The sequence below is a fragment of the Scophthalmus maximus genome, chromosome 6 (genome assembly GCF_022379125.1).
Source record: "Scophthalmus maximus strain ysfricsl-2021 chromosome 6, ASM2237912v1, whole genome shotgun sequence".
Taxonomy (NCBI): Eukaryota; Metazoa; Chordata; class Actinopteri; order Pleuronectiformes; family Scophthalmidae; genus Scophthalmus; species Scophthalmus maximus.
The window spans coordinates 19,135,203-19,153,178 of NC_061520.1; the positions used below are offsets into that span (position 1 = coordinate 19,135,203).

Sequence of the window (17,976 nt, forward strand, 5' to 3'; positions counted from 1 at the left end):
TTTTGCAGCACTGACACTGACCACTGAAAATATGTGTCAACGGCAAAATGTCTTCAGCTCACACCAACTCAGGAAAACAAGTGGGCGGATGAAAGCATGCCAGCCCAGTTGCAGGCATCTTTTAAGTGACTCTAGCATGGGCGTCCGCTGAAAGACCGAAATAGAGTAGACATGTTCTCAACAAACAAACACAGCAGACTGAAACAGAGTGTGTGAGAGCCGAGTGTGAGACAGACTGCGGAAGAAAAAGAGAAACGCCAACTAAACCCGAGTTTCTCTCCTGTGTTTACCCTTCTCTTCATAGTACCTCCATCTTCCCGTTTAACTTTCCTTCCTTTGCATCCTTTCCATCTCAAGAAAGCTATAGTGTCCTGACTGTCGATGGCATTCAGTGAAACACCTCTCTCTCCTCCCACTTCACTTTAAGCCACGTTCTCAAGTGTTATTTCTACTTTCTTTCTTTCCCTACCATAATCATGCCTCTCTCTAGCCTTCTTTGCAATTACCTTCTTGCTTCCAACCACTATTTACATGAATAAATAAATATGTGCATCAATAAAAGAGCTCTCTGTGAGCTGGAACAGCCTGTAAGGCAGAGGCCTATTATTTCTTGTCAACAGCATCAAGCAGTTTCTTTTTTTTTTTGCAGGACTTCAACATATGGGCACATAAATCAGAATCTGCAATATAACACGGCACCTCTTTCCTCCACCTTCCTCATCTCCATCTGCTCTCATTATTTACAGTACAAATGACAAATGTATTGACACCGACAAGGATGCTTGAAGAGAGATCGGCCTGCACTCACCTCGCTGCACCAGCATGGTGACCCCGCTGCCTTTGGGACACTTGCTGAGCATGTCCACCACCTGGTTGTGGGACATGCTCTGCACATTTCTCTTGTTCACCTCCACGATTATGTCTCCCTCCTTGAGGCCGCGGCAGCGAGGGTAGTCCACGATCTGCTTTACTCTCTGCCCTCCACCTCCGGGACTGTCTGCGATGGTGAAGCCAAAGCCCTTGTCGCCCTTCTCCATGTGTACAGTGATGAGCTCTGGTTGCGTGGCGATGGATGAGGCCAGGGTGACCACATCGTTGGGGTAACCGTGCTGGGAAGAGGTATCAGAAGCCACCTCAGCGGAGGGGCTGTGTGGTCGGGGGAGGCCATTGAGGGGTGCCCCGCCATTGGTCGAGATGTTGTTGTTGTTCTGACTGCCGTGGCTGGACGGCGAGTCATAGCTGTTGGGAGCCTCCTGGCCGTTGACGATGATGGGCTCTTTGTTTTCAAGAATAGCCACTGAGGTAACCAGGCTGGTGTTGGGGTCATCGGGGTCAAAGGGCAGTGGGTAGCCACGGCAAAGCTCCAAATTGACCATGGAGCCAATAGGGATGGACTGGAAGATCTTTACAACTTGGGCATGGGTGTAGCCTAGCACACATGTGTCGTTGACGCTCACGATCACGTCACCTTAGAGACGGAGAAGAAGGAGAAGTTAAGTCAAAGGCAGTAAGTAAAGCAAATGTCTACCTAAGCCAAAGTTTCATTAAGTGGACATAAGTTACACCTTGTTTATACACAATGCTTCAATCAGCATTCAGAAGATCAAACCAAAGCAGTTTTCTTTCTTTGCAAACTTTTAATTCAGCCCACCAACCTGTCTCCATTTTGCCATCGAGGGCTGCAGGTCCATCTAGGACCAGGCTCTTTATCTGCAGGAACTCGTCCGGCTCGTCGCCTCCAACAACAGTGAAGCCGAACCCCCGGCGACTCTTTTTCAGCTTGGTGTTGATGAAAGTCCCCTTCAGCTCGGACCGGTTCCGGGTAAAGAAAGGCTTTCCTCCTGGAAACACGACCACAGTTGATTCAATTTGAGACTATTCTGACACACCGATGTAAAAAAGATAGACCGAATTAAGAAACTCTGACTTCTGTTTGTTCAACACTATCACTAATTAAAACGCACAACTACGTTGTATTCTCTGTGAGGCTCTGACCGGTGCATCTAAGGGCATTGGTGACTGGCCTTTGTTTATCGGTTGCCCAGGTGACATGAATCAAAACGGACTGGTCACAATAAATGGATTAATTAGGTTAGACGGTAATCTGACACAGGAGTAGAAAATGGGAGTAATCCCCATAGTAAAAACAATCCAATCAATCCCAACCCAATCCCACACTCTTAACGTCATCTCATCCATTCTGAGTGTACTAGTATTTGGTCATGGTTGTATTTGGCAACTACATTTAAACTCAAAGTTAATACTGGCTGGAAACAAATGACTGTATACGATGCTTGTTAATGATCTTAGACAGATACTGTACTGACGAAGGCAATATGGATTAATGAAAAGTGCATGGAGTCGAAAGCACCATCCTAAAAAGGCTGCACAGTGGGCTGTCGAGGCATCAATACTCCAAAGGGGGCACAGAGTCAAAGTAGTTCAGACAATGAAATAAGTACTTTTTAAATTAACAAGCTGCAAGCTCTCACCATCGTAGGGTCTTTTTTTATTTTATTTTTTGCTTATAATGGTGCTGTGGAATTGAAAGATGTAACATGGAGCAGCACCACATTTTTAAGTTATGACATCAAATACCAGTGACATCCCTAAAACACAAGAGGGTTGTGTCTTGAAAAATGGCTACTGATTTCATTCAACACTGGCTGTGAAGGGTTAATTAACACAGAGCTCTCAATGCAACACATTTCACAAAAGGTTGAAATCAATGAGAACTACTCAGACAGTGCAATCTAAACCCAATTCTGCCCAGCCCCCCGTCCTTTCTTCTTGCTTTCTCTACCTCATTATGTAGCATTAAGAATAAAATGAAGAGAGACATGAGATGGCATCAGTCTACATAGGAATAAAAAGTGAGGTATTCACAGTTGAGCATGAGAGGAGTGAATAGAAGGGAAGAGGAGCCACACACTACAGAAAATTAGTTCAAATAAATTAGTTGATACCTAAGAGAAATGAATGTGGAGATGTTGGTTTAGGTGAAGGGAAAAATGAAAATGAACAAGGATAAGAGGATGGAGGAAGTGTACGAGGTTAAGTGTTGAGAAGAAGCAACCACAGAGGAATGTGTGTTTAGAGACCTGCCATTCGGTTACAGCAGAGCTACAGCTTACGCGTTCAATAAAACACGCATTACAGATTGACCCAGTTGGTGTCCTTGGGTTTTTGCGGTGTTGTGCATTGTGTCTGCGTGTTATCGCGTACAATGCCTCAGAATCGTAGAACCGGCGAGATGTGACAAAAGCTCGCGCTGAAATGGCGGCTTTACCCACAGCGGATCCAGAGATGTAAGAAGCAGACCAGGAAGCAAGAAAAAACATGAAAGCAAAGGAGCGAGATGAAGAGATTTCAAATGATGACTTTCTCTGGAGGAATGTCAAGGCCTAGGGCAGCACAGAACATTTAATTCAGAGAGGGTGGGATGTGATGGGGAGAGACAGAGTGACAAAGATGGGAAGAATGAAAGATGGAATGGACAGCAATGGAATCAAAGCGGCGAGCGGCGGGAGACAAGAAAAAAAGACCGCAAGACGGCCAACATGAGCTGTAAAATGAAGAGATCGATGAGGGGAAAAAAAGGAAAAGGCGGCTGACAGAGCAGGGAGAGAAAGAGGGGGAGACAGGGTGAGGCAGTTAATTCTCTGCCATGGCTGCGCTAATTAGACAAGCTGCTAGTGGGAGGCTGGTATGAAAGGAGCTGGCAACCAAGAGAAGAAGAAACACAGTAACGGCTAGACACTGTGTCTGTAGGTGTACTGGTATATGACGGGCGAAATCAGGCCATTATTTAATCCAGAAATTGGAAACAACCTAGCAGAGGTTCCATGAGAATCAACATGCGGCCGCAGCAAACGCACGGGGAGCACAGAATGAAATAAAACTGTAATGCAGTGTGTCTGCACAAAAAATACAAACATTGCCTTGAGTGCTCTCTTGGAAAAATGAAGTCTACTGCACATAACGAATGAGTTGAATTTTTATTTTACTTGGTATGAATATATGATGAAACTTATACAGTGAGCGGCTTTATAGTGTCAATTCATAAGTGGTCCTCCATCATGAAAACTCAAACATGGCCCGAGGCAACAGCTCAGGAAAACACACAACACTGTAAGAGCTGAATTTTAGTTGAACGCATAATAAGTCCCTCTGGGTAAGGCTGCATGGAAACAGGAAAGTATTGAAGAATACTGCATTCTCAAGGTATTTACATAGATGAAGACCTACGTTTTTGTCCCATCGCGTTGGGCATTGGTGGTCCTGTCTGAGGGTCCCTGTAGGTCTCCTGGTGGTTGGCAGCGTAGCTGGCCAGAGGTGCCCCGGCCAACGTAGAGTCCTCAATCCATTCTGCAATAGCAAAAGGCACATATTCTCTAGTTCGGGTCGAGACAGGTGCACGGCTGCCCTACTTGTGGAAGAAAGCGGCGATGAGGGCTCTGGGACACCTCGGCCTACTGTGCTGTGTGTTTGGGACAAAGCCAGTTTGCGTCGTTTGAAGTTAAGAGGAGATGGTGATGCAAGTAGGGCTAGAAATTCTCTGCGAAAATGAAACATTTCCTGTCTGTCGCATTGAGGAACAATGGGATCAAAAGTAAACCCGGTCTCTCTCACATCGCCTGAAAATAAAAGCCAGGTGTGTGAAAACAGAGCAATCCATTCATTCATAATGGCCGCCTCCTTTGATTAATCACCGTGTTACAGCATCATGGCACCGATCAGACGGCAGCCTTCATTAATATTCTTAACAATGAGGAATCAATGCGGAGGTGAAAGAATTGGTAAAAACCCTGCTTGAAGGTATTAGGATTTTTTTAAACTTTTTTTTCAAGCGAGATCGAGCTTTCAGACGGGAGTAAAGTCAGCAGGTAATAGAGTGGAATCGAATGGTTTCTGCTGAATGAACAGAAGGTGGAGCGTGATAGGAGAATCCCCATGTGTGCTGGTCTGCATTTACAATTAAGCTCTCTGCGGGACGTCCTGTGGATGCATTCAGTTGGAGACAAAAAGGCAGGAGAAACTTATAAGCCCCCTTTTATACGGTTTATAAAGCGGGAATGTTGCGCCTTTGTTCCAACTTGCTGTCCTTAATGAAAAGTACTAACACAGAATGAGTTCAGCGTCATTGTTCCATCTTTATGCCAGCAGTGGCTAGTCACAGAGCCAGATTGACGATTGTGAAAAGGGAGTCTGGCTTTTTGTCTTGTGTCTTTGCTTTGTTTGGTTCAGTGTAAACAAGAAATGCCAGTAAATTGAGGGGTATATATATATATATATATATATATATATATATATATATATATATATATATATATATATATATATAAAGGGAATTAAAATCTTTCATTGTACAACTATTTTCAGCAGGTCTTCTTAAAGAATACTACATTATTAGTTTTATAATTGGCAACATTTTTTCAACAGCTTTTTCTAAGTGACATAAATTAGAAAAGGGACTGTAACGGGCACATCTTTCTCAGTTAAAGCTAAACGTACCTGTTTTTCTCCTTTGGGGAAAAAATGCTTTCAAGTTATTACCACAAACAAGTACCTTAAGGCAACATAGAAAACAGAAATTAACTTCGAAAAAGGGCTGCTTGGTACAGCCGCAAATAATAGTTATGCCTTTATGGAAGGGCACCTAGCAAATCATAAGGCAGAAGCAGGCAACATCGAGTAGAACTGTAGCAGTAATTGGAATAAAGACAAACACAATCTCTCGCGCACGTACAGACACATATGCAGACAGCTCAGTCACACACATGAATAGAAAGAAAGGAAATGACGCCCTTGGTGGGGGCTCGTGAACGAACCTCGGATGTAGCGCTCACCTTCAGGTGGCTGCTGGCTTTGGGGCTGAGGCTGCTGCTGTTCCAGCTGCCTGCGCCTCTTAGCCTCCAGCACCGGATTCTCATACTGGGTCTTCCTGTTGATATGACTGTGGGACGGTGAAAGCAGGGATGAGTAGATGGAGGAAAGAAATGAATGACAGGAGGGAATTGAATAATAAGAAAGGAAATAAGGATAGAAAAGAGGATGTAGGACAAGAAGTAAATATCAGCAGGAAAGTGGATCGCCACGGGGAGGGAAGACAGACACGGAGGAGAAGAGGGCATAATAGAAGAGAGAGAGAGAGAGGGAGGGTGGGGAAAGGGAGGGGAGACATGGCGATAAGCTTTGATCAATAGTGGCACAATACACATGCATCCAGCGACACGTCACTCCTGTCTGAGACATGCACTACACAATCACACCCACAAATCACATCAAATAAATCCCATTGCGATGATGGCTCAATTCATAGAAACTACAAACGCCTTCCACGTCACACACCGACCCTGGGAGGATTCCTACTAACCTGCTGACACCCCAAAAAAACAACACCTGAAAGCACCACATTATACGTCAAATGAAGAAAAGGGTGAATAATGGATATAACATATCGCAGCGACAAAGGGGGGAGAAATGCCAAAGCTTTGAGCCTGCAAGTGCTGCTTTGCACAACATCTTAAATGCATGAACTATATTCATATTAATGATGAGTCCTGGGTTCTTCACACTAGATGAGATGCGCACACATGCACAACAAACGCTGCATGTTCTCCCAAATGGTAATGATGCACTCACACACAAGAAAAAAACAGACTACATTTTCCAGTCTACAAAAAAAGCTGAATAGCTGAGGCAAAATCTGGCTGCGGCGTCTCACAGCAGCAGCTGTACACACACCCTCCTGTTTCCAGTGAGGTCAAGAGTTTCTTTTGTTAGACTGAAAACATGTGGAAAGCAACGTATGTATGGGCAAAAATACATTTATGAACGCCTGTGCACTACATCAGCGTGTGCAAATTGTATGTGAGCTTCCTCGTGGTATACGGCGAACGTCACTTACTCAACATAGTAGACCCCGTACACTGGATCGTCTATTTTCTCCCATCCTGGTGGAAGTTCTGAAATCAAAACAGAAACAAAGGCAGAGTGAGACAGTGGACATGAGGGAAACTCAAGGTGGTGATTTTGCTTGAGGCCTTCTATTGAGCCATTACTGCCAAGGCCAGTTGGGACCTTTTGCCTCCCCCGGTGTGCGTTCCTGTCAGTCAGTCTCCCAGGCCAGAGTGACTCAACAGCTTCACAGGCTGTCTGGCTGTCGTCCCCCCCCCCCCATCCCCTCACACTGCTGACATTTCCCCACATCAGATAAGAACCCTTGCTGCCCCCCCACCCTTGGGCAGAGATGTACGGATGAATGAAGGGATGGCGGGGGATGAAGAGGGCGGGGGAGAAAAGAGGGGTGAGGCGGTAAGAGGGAAGGAAGGCAGGGAGGACAGAGAGGGCGGAGAAAAAAAGCAAGGAGGGAGGAACAGGTGAAGATAAGAAGGAAAGGAAAGGGAGGGATGAACAATTTAAGCAACTGTATAAACACACACGCATACGCATACGCACACACACACACACACACACACTAGTATTGATTTTTTTGCATGATCATAAATTCATACTAATGAGACCCAGTCCACAAGGATTACACATTTCTGATTCATTCAATGGCTAAATTACTGAAAAGAACATAAATCTTTGACTAAACAAATAAACACATGTACTATGGCTATAATATCCTTTTGGTTATTTTTTACACGAAACGCTTGATTTGTGAGACTTTGCTACAGGCACGACTTCAACTGTGCCTCCTCCAGTTTGCTCCGTGACATTGGAGGAGGTGCTGCTTACTCACGGCGATGGGAGCACGCATGTGCAGGCAGAAAGTAAACGTGACATTCAGCCTGATGAACGTTGATTAGGGAAAGATGTAAATATGACTGGGGCCACTTCAGCAGTGTGCAATTGCCCAATGTCCGTACAGAGAGACTAATGCCATTATCTCCAAAAGGGCCATCTGATTCACTTCTGTAGGCCGATTACAGCAGAATTGATTGCTGGCTGGCCTCCGCAAAGATAATGTCAGGGGCTTCTAATTGGCAACAAACACGGATTGTCCGATAATCCTCTCCCGTGATGTATAAATTTTACATATTATTACCCTCCACCAATTAGGCCTCACCCTGTGCACGCGTAGATGGTAATTACAATCATCCAACTTGGAGAGCCTCCCTTTGCTTCCTAATGAGGTGGGCCTTTGGTTGGAGTGGATTCAGTAGCAGAAGCAGTGAAAATGCAGAATTGGAAGGTTTACATTGTCTCTACATGACACACATACGACGTATAGCGTAGATGCAGTACTGTCAGACATGCATACGAATTGATGAAGTGATTCGGAGCAACCGAGGATGAATCTGCAATGGCAGCTGTCAACGTGATGCTTGTAGGAGAAATCAAGCCGCTATTATTTCATTTGTCATTCACCTTCTAAACACAGCCGATACAAACAGCACACGCAGACGAAGAAAGCGATTGCAAGGCTACAGCACTGGTGTTGTAACACATGGCGACAGAGCCCCGGAGCAAGCGCGGTGAATTTTTTCATTGTTGCATGTTTTGAGCTGGAACGCTGAATGCAAAGGGGTCCCGTCCCGCCCTCAGGCAAAAAAAAAATGTAATCAGCCACTTGATTTCACACTGCACTAGTTCCCGCTCCTTTAGGAGCACCTGCATGTGTGGTGTGTGTGTGTGTGTGTGTGTGTGTGTGTGTGTGTGTGTGAGTGAGAGAGACAGAGAGAGAGAGAGAGAGCACCGAGAGGATGTTTGGTGCTGCAACCATCTTGACAAGTGTGGTTTACATTTCAGTGTGTGGAAATGAGAGAGACAAAGAGGAAGCAATCTGACTTCTCCTCACCCCACCTTCCACAACATATTGTGAATTCAAGGGGAAGTCAAGCATGATGAATTACATGTTCAACTGTTTTCATCTCGTTCTCTTGATACAGTGCTGTGATTGATTTCTCTTGAGCAAGCAAGTGCTACAGAGGGAGACGTACGTGTGTGTGTGTGTGTGTGTGTGCGCGCGCGTGCTGGCATTCATAAAATGCCTGAGTCGGCTCATCCTCGGAGCTCTGAAGTTAATTGCGTTTCTTTGCCCACCTCGATTGGATTCTGCTGATCGATAATTATTGAACATGCTCATCCAGTCGAGGGCCGACTTGTGGACAGGGGACTCGTCTGATCTGATGATTACAACACGGCAGCTGTTTAAATGCTTAACAATGGAAGCCTGATAGATGCTGGGTTAACTCTTTTTTTTTGGGGGGGGGGGGGGTGTCTGGCGTTCTTCCTTTCTTCCAAGCATCTGCCTGCTGCTGTTAATAAGAGGCATAGAGAAGTGGAGTTATATTCCTCTGTGGGTGACACCTCTCACATCACATTTAGCCATGTGCCTCAATGTTGATATAGAAATCATAGATTAATTCAGGTTTGGCAAGTAATGAAAAAATATACTCAGTTATGATACATAACCAGGGTACCATATGGTGAGAAAATACCCTAAGCCTGTGGCCTAAACCTTTAAAATCCCATTTTATAAAACTGGAGTTTTTTACATTCCAACACATGCGGATTCTCAGAGAGGAGACATTCATCCCCATGACAACAGCAAAATGCTTTTGGTGTTGTCCAAATTCTTTAAAAAGGACACGTGGAAATTATGAAATGAGTGTATTTATTCCTCTCATCCCTGCATTTCAAGATACTTTCCGTTCATGTCTGCACACGTTTATCATGATGGGCTGGTACAATGACTAATCAGTTATCTCCCCAGATGGAATGACGTCATTGATTAGCAGGACGTATCAGCGCAGGGCACAGTCTCCAGACACCATTCATCCTGCACAAGCGGCCACGCTACTGTGTCTGATTGACTAGTTTGTTTCCTGATGGACCGCGAGGAGAAAAAAAAAAGGGGGGCGGCCTGTTGCTATCACGCTCAGACAGACACCCATTAGGAAATCATCATTATAACAATCTTCTGTGGACCAGCCGTCATCTTTTATGTATGAAATGACGGTCTGATGATGTGTCTCTGTGTGTGTGTGTGTGTGTGTGTCTAGCTGTTTGTTTGCATGTGGGTAAGTTGACAGTCAGTGTGTGCAGTCATTTTTCTGATCACATACAGTGTGTGTTTGTCAAAGCCACATACTGAGGGTGTGCTAGATAAAGGTCAGATCTCGGATGTCTCATTTCTAGACTAGAGTCAATGTCGTAGTCACCTCTCACCAGCTGTTAGTGACTCCGACAGTTGACCAGAGTCATTAGTTGTGGTCACTCCATTATGTTCACTAAACCATTTCAGCCTCAACTACTTGGCTTTCCAGAGTGTTTCAAATGTGTGCTAACCAAGGTGACACTGGTGGGCAGACATGGTGAATGTTGGGTGTATATCAATTAGGGCGGAGTAAAAGAAAAGGTTCCTACCAAGGTCATTGTCGAGCTCCTCTGTGTGTACCCCTTCTGCTCAGGGAGGGGTGGACGCCACAGCACCACAGGATCGTTGTTAACATGGAAACAGGGGGGGGGGGGGGGGGGGGGGGGGGCAGAGAAGGAAAGGTCAGTTCAATGCAATGACAACATGTGGCCACTGGGTGGCAGGAGTTAATCAAGCCAGAGCCTCAGCGCTCAAGAGACAAATCAATGTTTACAAAAATCCCAAGGCATGTGATTCTACCAGAAGACTGGTTGTCAGTGTGTGTGGTTTGAAGCAACATGATGCAGTCTGAATCAGCAGCAATGTTTATATTTATCAGTTTGAATTATCCATGCGTCTGGATATCCTACTGGAGGAATTTAAATATTTTTGCACAAATCACGTGGCTCATCACCTCATGAAATATTGTATGTCTTTGTGTGTTTCTCTGCAAGCATTTAAGGTTGAGGCTCCACCTCAGAGAAGGTCTACGTGTTGGTGCTAGACGATGCCACTGATGGAGTCATCATTCCTCAGAGCAGTGGGACATCTTTGCTCTGACAAACAGCTGAAAGAAGGAGCAGTGCCACCCAACGACTGCTCAACATTTGTTGTCTGTGGCCCAACACCGACATCTAAGGGCCGCCATCGGAATCACTGCTTTTTTGCATTTTTTGCTTTTCACAAAATTCAACCAGGGTAAAACTAAAGGCAACACAGACGGGTCACTACTTATCTAATGCAACTAAGGCCCTAAACCCAGAAAGATGATGACAATTGATTAGCTCCTGATATATTTTCAATCTGAGAGGCATTTGTCTCAAATTGTCTTTTCAAAATGAAACTACAGCTCGGACTTAAGATGATTTGACGAGAAAAAACAACCTCAGCAACCACAAGACAAAACATCATATCATAAGCATCATATCCGCAAGAGGTGTAAAGAGAGGATTTGCATTTAGAAATATAAACTCGTGGTAATCGAGCTGTCACATGGACGTACCATCGTCTTCACACTCTTCCAGGGGTTTCTGAGGCTTGTCCAGGCACCGAGGGTCTATCCAGGAGGTGGTTTTTGTATTGTGGCTAAAAAGAGCACACAAGAGAAAAATGACCTACAGGAATACTGAAGGAAAAAAAAAACTCCTAACATCTGGCAATAAAGATTTAAAAGATGCTGACAGAGGCTAACTATTGCAGTAGAATTGTGTCTATTAAAATTTTCTGGTTGGTCATGAATCAGTGAACATGACGACTATAAATGATGTTAGTAACTTTTTTTCTGAAGAGATGTTGGAGTCTTATCTATCCATGCATCTCTTGTAAAAGCTTGTGATTACTCTGACCAACGACACACTGTATGTCAAATCGAGTAGACGCACGAACCTGCGATTACAAACCTAAACGTGAAAAAGTCCGGACTTTCAGTCTTAAAGCTTAAAAAAACTTCAGTAAAAACTTCATACAGATGTATACGTACATATGCATGCAATAAATGATCTAAGATTTCGCCTATTTTGAACTTTCATGACACTGAAGTTAGGTTTACACTGACTTTCTCCAGCTACAGCATGTCTGTGTTTGTGCATGGCCCTGGCCTTGTTTCTGTCTTGTATGTATATACAGTATCATGAGCTACTCACTCTATAAAGTAGACCTCTCCGTTCTCGGTGTAGGCCATCTCCCAGTTGTCAGGCAGAGGTCCCAGCGGGTCCTCAGGGGGAGGATGGCTCGGGTGAGAGTGTGACTGCTGTGTGCTCTCCGTGGTGGCCGGTGGTGAGGGGGTTGTCCCAGCGTAGGACGGGGCGCTCTGGTGGGGGGCGAAGGGGCGCACCGTGTGATGAATCTCGTCAAATTCACTTGAGTCTCCTGGCGGGGTGGGGGGGGGGAACAAACGTGGCTTGGTGTGAAGAAACATTTTACAGGCTGGCAAACATTTCGGGAACAAAATGGAGCTGTGGCGACAGTTCGGTGCCACAAGATGTGCCTCGATACACGATCAACCGAAAATAACAGCTTTCACAGAAACATTTGCTTCCGCTCCTAGAATAGATTGCTGGCTAATTTGAGTCTAGTTTTCAGTGTATGGGACATATCCTACAAACATGACAGCTGAAGAAAAACGTTCAGAAGGAAAAATTGGATTCTTTAAGGTTCACATCGATGTGAAATCTCTTTCGCCTGTCCAAATACTTCCATAGAGTAGTTCAAGAGTTTTTAGAAAAGCTTCATCTTACCACAAGAAACAACTGCACAGGTCAAAGGACTTGCGTTTCCGTTTATCCGAAACCCCTTGTCACAGCTGCGGAGACGTTTACTCCAGTTGAGGCCGTTCACACCTTGAACCCCAGGGGCCACTGAAGTGCTATCACCTGGCTTCCTCTTATCTCATTTTCACACCCACACTTGACGGGCGGCCTCATAGCTCGCACAATCACAGACGGCAAATAAACAACTTTTGGTCCCACCCAATGAAAACACCGGGCAGAAACAGCTTTAGGGCCGAGGCAACCTCCCTGCAATGCCCACTGACCAACGAACACACGAGAGGAAATCTGGAAAAAAAGAAGTCACCAACAGATCCCCGGCCATACTTTAAATCCATCAAACAAAAATCTCCCTTTAATTTACAAAGAAAGAAAACCTCCCCACTACTACTAATATCACTAGAAATCATTTGAAACATGGAGGAGGCTCAGTCAGTCTCTACTGTTCGCAGCCAGATGGCACTGTTTTACATTTCTGGACACATGGATACAGGGAGATGTAGTCAAACCCAGAAGGCACTTACTCACCAATCAAAGATGCTCTTGTATTCGGCAGCCCCTCACCAGCACGAAGTGCCCTCTTTTCCACAGTCTTTGAGCTCCTTCCACTTTTTCATTTTCTGAGCGTCTCCTCCTTCACAGAGCACGGACCTCCCTTGCCTCTTTCTTTCTCTCACTCTCTCTTTCTGTCCAATCCCTTTCAGACTTGCCCACTTCACCCTCTCCCAGGCACTCCCCCTTCCTCTTTAATTTCCTGCTACCTTGTCTCCACTTCCATCCCCTCCCACCTCATCCATCGCCACTCACGTTCTCCCGTCCCCTCTTTCCCACCAAACAGAGCTGCAGAAGCGAGGATCGCATTCTAGTGTTATACTCCAAGCTAAATAAACACAGCATGTTGCTGACAAAGACTAGCTCCGCAAGCGGCCGCCTGTGTGCTCGCTGACTGCAGGTCTGTTTGCTTTAAAGGTGTCCACAGCAGCTGAGGAAGCATGTGAGTCATGGTGTCACGCCCTCGCGTCTACGGAGTTAACGAACAACGACAGCTAAAATGAGAAAAAGACGGCCGCTCGCATGACTGCTGTTGATCAGTTGCAGGCTAAATTGGGAGAAGGTGGAAAAACCGGAAACGTAGTGAAGCTCGCTCGCCTGTACTGACTGTTTATCAATGCCAAATGTGGCGCCTCAGTTTGGCTGTCGTGTGCGAGAGGATGCCAAATTTTATTTAGTCTGGAGCCTGCTGCCAGCTTTTCGGGGCCCGTGCCGGCCTGGTACGCATTTTGTGTCCAAACAGATGAAAAAAATTGTGTCTAAATACATCTGAGACTGAATTTTGTCTCGAGTTCTCGAGTGAATTTGGGCCTCCACACCCGCCGCGTGAGACTGCTTCACAAACACATCTGTGCTCAGATAAACGTGTGGAGATGAAGAATGTGCCGAGCGCTCGGTGCCCCGGTGCAAAGACCACAGACAATTGTTGTCCGCATTCAAATCAACCGAGCCAGGTTGGGCGGTGCAGCATTCACATTGCATTACACAGTTGCACAGCATGAGGGAGCACTTCATAATATACTTGAGTGTGTTCGGACGGATGGTCTCTTATCGCAAGTGATGATCGATTGATCTATCAAACATGTTTCACATTGATTCATTGTTTAGTTCTTGTCAGAGACAGAAAAAGATTCCCGTCTCAAGAGAGAACCGTCCTATGTGATATATTCAAGTAATTTATTCTGCCATATTAATAACCTAAGGCTATTCATATCCCAGCTATTTAGTGTTGCATCTGCGTATAGTTTGGGGACTTTGAGAGAATCAGATCCGGGCTTTAGTGTCTTGTTTGGCTCAAGACCTAAAAACACTTTGCATCATGTTAAACCACTTCCACATCTGGAGAACCATCATAACCGTCACCATCTCTCGGCTGCGCATTTTCGCAGCAGCTTGTGACTCGAGTATCAAGTCTACTATTTCCTCTGGCCCCTCCTTGACGTCCCGACCCCTGCACGTACCTGTAAAGCTACTGTTCATGTCAGGGAGGTCCTCGTCGTCCTCCTGCTGCTGCGCGCCGGGCCCTATTCCAGCATTTTGCATGTCATTGTAGGACTTGCTGCGTCGCGGAGTGGAGTGCTGCGAGCCTGGCAGGCTACCACTGAGCCCGTCTGGCAGTGGGGCATCACCGCCGCTACCGCTACGGCTAATCACTTTCCCACCGGGGGGCTGCTCCGGCGGCTTGGGCGTCCCATAATAGTTACCTAGACAACGGAGAAGAAGAAGGCAGGGAGGAGGGGATTAAAAAAAGACGGATAAAAGAAGGGGAATTTTGGTAGGAGGACAAGAGAGGAGGGGTCAAAGGTCTGAGTGTGTGTGTGTGTGTGTTGGGGGGGGGGGGGGGGGGGGGGGGGGGGGGGTAAGCCATAGCCTTTGTATGCAAATGAGAGGCTGGATTTGTCTGTGGGCGAATGTGAATCTGCTTTAACTTTGACAAAAGCGAACTATCATTCTTACTTCTATTCAATTTTCGTTTTCCAGGGTTGTAACTCAATTAAGTTCTGAGTTGACGCACTGGTGTCATAGACTTCCAAAGAATGGTTTGTATTCATATGCACAGCGAGAGAAGCAGTCTAAAGTGTCTGAAGACGTTTAGTGAAGCAGTTTACAGCCAAACTGTTTTCCACGCTTCAAATTTCAAAGGCGGGAGAACCAAACATGCAGAGTTTCTTTTTACTTTTTTTCTTTTCCATAAACCAAGTTATTTTCATCCAAAGTAAGATCAGGCAAACCTGAAGAGACGGTAACATGAGAGAGGCGGAACATCAAGCCAACATCTTAATGAGATGGAATATGAGCATCCAAAATACAAAGGCAGGAGAAAAGAACGTTTTACTTCAGGTGGCAAAACTACAATTAAAATATTTACTGGCAAAGGACTTCAGGATTTAGATTTTAATTGAGCAGTTTTCAAAATATTCATCTTAAGTCAAAACCAGTCAAAAATGTTTAGCTTGGGCCTGAAGTGCCAAAATTTAGAGGCCAAAATAATATATTTCTGGACCAAACATGTTACTGTTGAAGACAGGCTGGTAGTGGTCTCCACAGATAAGTTTTAGTTTGCAATTTAATTTGGAGAGATCAGAGCATAAAACCAACAGTCACACGTGATGATGGAAATATATATGGCATCGTCACATAATATATGTGACGATGCCTTTGTTCGTCTGCAGCGTATATACTTATATACCACTAGGGTTTATTTCACACACACATACACACAAAGCTGATTCAGATGATTTCAGTCATTAAATCACAGACTCATGTCCACACCAACAAACATGGAGTCATCTCAGACCACAGACTGAATTAAGACTGATTAAAAAACTGAAATATCAACCTCTGGGCCAGTACGTCAAACCCTCTTTGTTCCCATAATTTCTGCTTTTTTAAGTGACTAAACACGATTGTGAGCCAACGCTGCCTTTGGATACTGAACAAAATATATTTTTTTCTTTGTGAGTCGAGCATACTCCACTGATTTAATTAACTGGCAAATATGACTGGGGGGTTTCAGCTTCCTCGTTATTGGTGGTGGTTGGCAGACAACAGAATCTCTGCGTGGTCCATTGGCCCTCCTGATCTCTTGGATCACCCCACCCCTCTCAGTGACACCGGCTTCTGGCCCCGGATTCGAGTTCAGCTGGCCAGGAACTTGACAGCATGATTGTGTCGGACAAAGTCTAGCACGACGAGCTGGTGTAAAGCCCGCAGACGCCTTTAGCTTTTGCTTGTGATTTCCCTGCACAAGCATCATCGGGGAGTGAGCTAGAAGTCCATTGGCTTTGTTTGCGTCTCCTGCCTTGCTGTCGGAGGGGAATCCATTGTTATGGAACACTGAACCAGTTGAGCGGACAAAGCCGACACTTAATTAGACATTATCGGACTGAATGGAGGTGCTACAGTGCATGGCAGTGTTGTTGTGTACAGTCCTTTAGTTCCGTTTATCAGCAAAGTAGAAGTGTTGTGTCGTTGTTGTTGTTGTTGTTGTTGTCGTTGTCCAAAGCTGCTTTCCTGAAATTTGTGGCCGTTTAGTGAGAACACAGATGTTGCTCTGGAAATTTTCTCAAACCTTTCCTACCAGCCCCCTTGTAAAAATTTCTGGAACGTGAGCCTATGTGAGAATACAGCGGGACCATATCTGGACGACTCACAGCGAGCGAGTGGGCGTGTTGATGACTGTACACAAAGACAGTGACTTATCATCATGTCCTGCCTCGTGCATCTTCTACCCAGACACCGCAGTGTGTTCTGCAAATTGTTGATGTGAACGCGTCTTCCTTGGACATCTCCTGCTCATTCGTCATATGTGAAAGGTAAACTCAGGAAAATATCTGGACCCTATTTCCCAAAGTTCATGTTGGAAAACAGATATAAATATCAAACAGCAGCAATTGTAATTGCTCCGATGGTCAGCAAGAAGACGAACAAGCAGGCCCATCAGCTGTGACGCCCAAACCATCATGATTTGAAAAAGTTTGCGTGTGCTTGCATGTGCGTATATCTGTGTGTATGTGCCTGTGTCAGTCTGACCCTTATAAAACATATCGAGAGGGATTCCTCAGTCGCTCAATATATCCAACATCCACCACGCCATTTTGTTTTGTGAATTTACCTTTGTGATGTTTGCACGAAAGAAAAGGTTTGCAAAGCAACTTGTTCACCTTTCAAGCAAACTGGTTTCATGCTGTTCTTCGACTTTTCTCGTCTACTTCCAACGAGTGTGTTCCCACATGTGTGAGAGCCGCTTTCAGCAACCCCCTGAGAAAGGTAAACATGTCGCTCTGGGCTATCTGACCTACATCTATGGTGAGGGCAAAAAGCAGGAGACATACCACAGAGCAAGAGAACTGCTTCTGTTTTTTCCAGAAGTACACGTCTGATGTATGTACCATCACTGAGCATGTGCTCTGTAGGGGGCATGTTTTGAGCACTGGCTGGAGGCAGAGCGGGTGTATGGTTCCCTCCTGCAGACGCACCTGTACAGAAGGAGGCCGACGGACACAAAGTGCCTGCTGGCTGACAATGTGCCATGGGTGGGTCGGCTACTGACCTTTATTAAAGCGATTTCATGAGCTTCATGAACTCTGGAAAATGTCCGGAAAATTGGGTTCAGACATTTTTCCAGAGTTTGCGAAGGATGGTGCCTGGGTAGAGCGCCCACTGGCTCGCAGTGAATCTTTCTGGAGATTCTTCCTCCGTTTTCTCACATGGGCTCACATTGTTTGAGAAATTTGACTAGGGGGCTGGCAGGAACAGGAACGGAGAGTTTCCGGAGCAACGTGTGTG

General features: G+C 45.4%; 1 protein-coding gene across 11 annotated transcripts in view; it reads right to left on the reverse strand.

Annotated features, from left to right (window-relative positions):
- magi1b (membrane associated guanylate kinase, WW and PDZ domain containing 1b) overlaps window positions 1-17,976 on the reverse strand; it is a 132,995-nt gene that overhangs the window by 40,739 nt on the left and 74,280 nt on the right. For 9 of the 11 annotated variants that reach the window (XR_007030846.1, XM_035631382.2, XM_035631380.2 and 6 more), the window contains exons 4-12: window positions 14,649-14,891; window positions 12,013-12,238; window positions 11,373-11,455; window positions 10,381-10,416; window positions 6,911-6,968; window positions 5,832-5,956; window positions 4,249-4,368; window positions 1,656-1,841; window positions 809-1,468 (exon numbers count right to left, since the gene is read on the reverse strand). Coding sequence is in view for 10 of the 11 variants with exons in the window: in XM_035631382.2 (XP_035487275.2) it covers window positions 809-1,468; window positions 1,656-1,841; window positions 4,249-4,368; window positions 5,832-5,956; window positions 6,911-6,968; window positions 10,381-10,416; window positions 11,373-11,455; window positions 12,013-12,238; window positions 14,649-14,891 (1,737 nt within the window). In the remaining variant the exon portion in view is untranslated. The remainder of the gene's footprint in view (window positions 1-808; window positions 1,469-1,655; window positions 1,842-4,248; window positions 4,369-5,831; window positions 5,957-6,910; window positions 6,969-10,380; window positions 10,417-11,372; window positions 11,456-12,012; window positions 12,239-14,648; window positions 14,892-17,976) is intronic. The other 2 variants (XM_035631383.2, XM_035631378.2) reach the window with 1 other exon arrangement.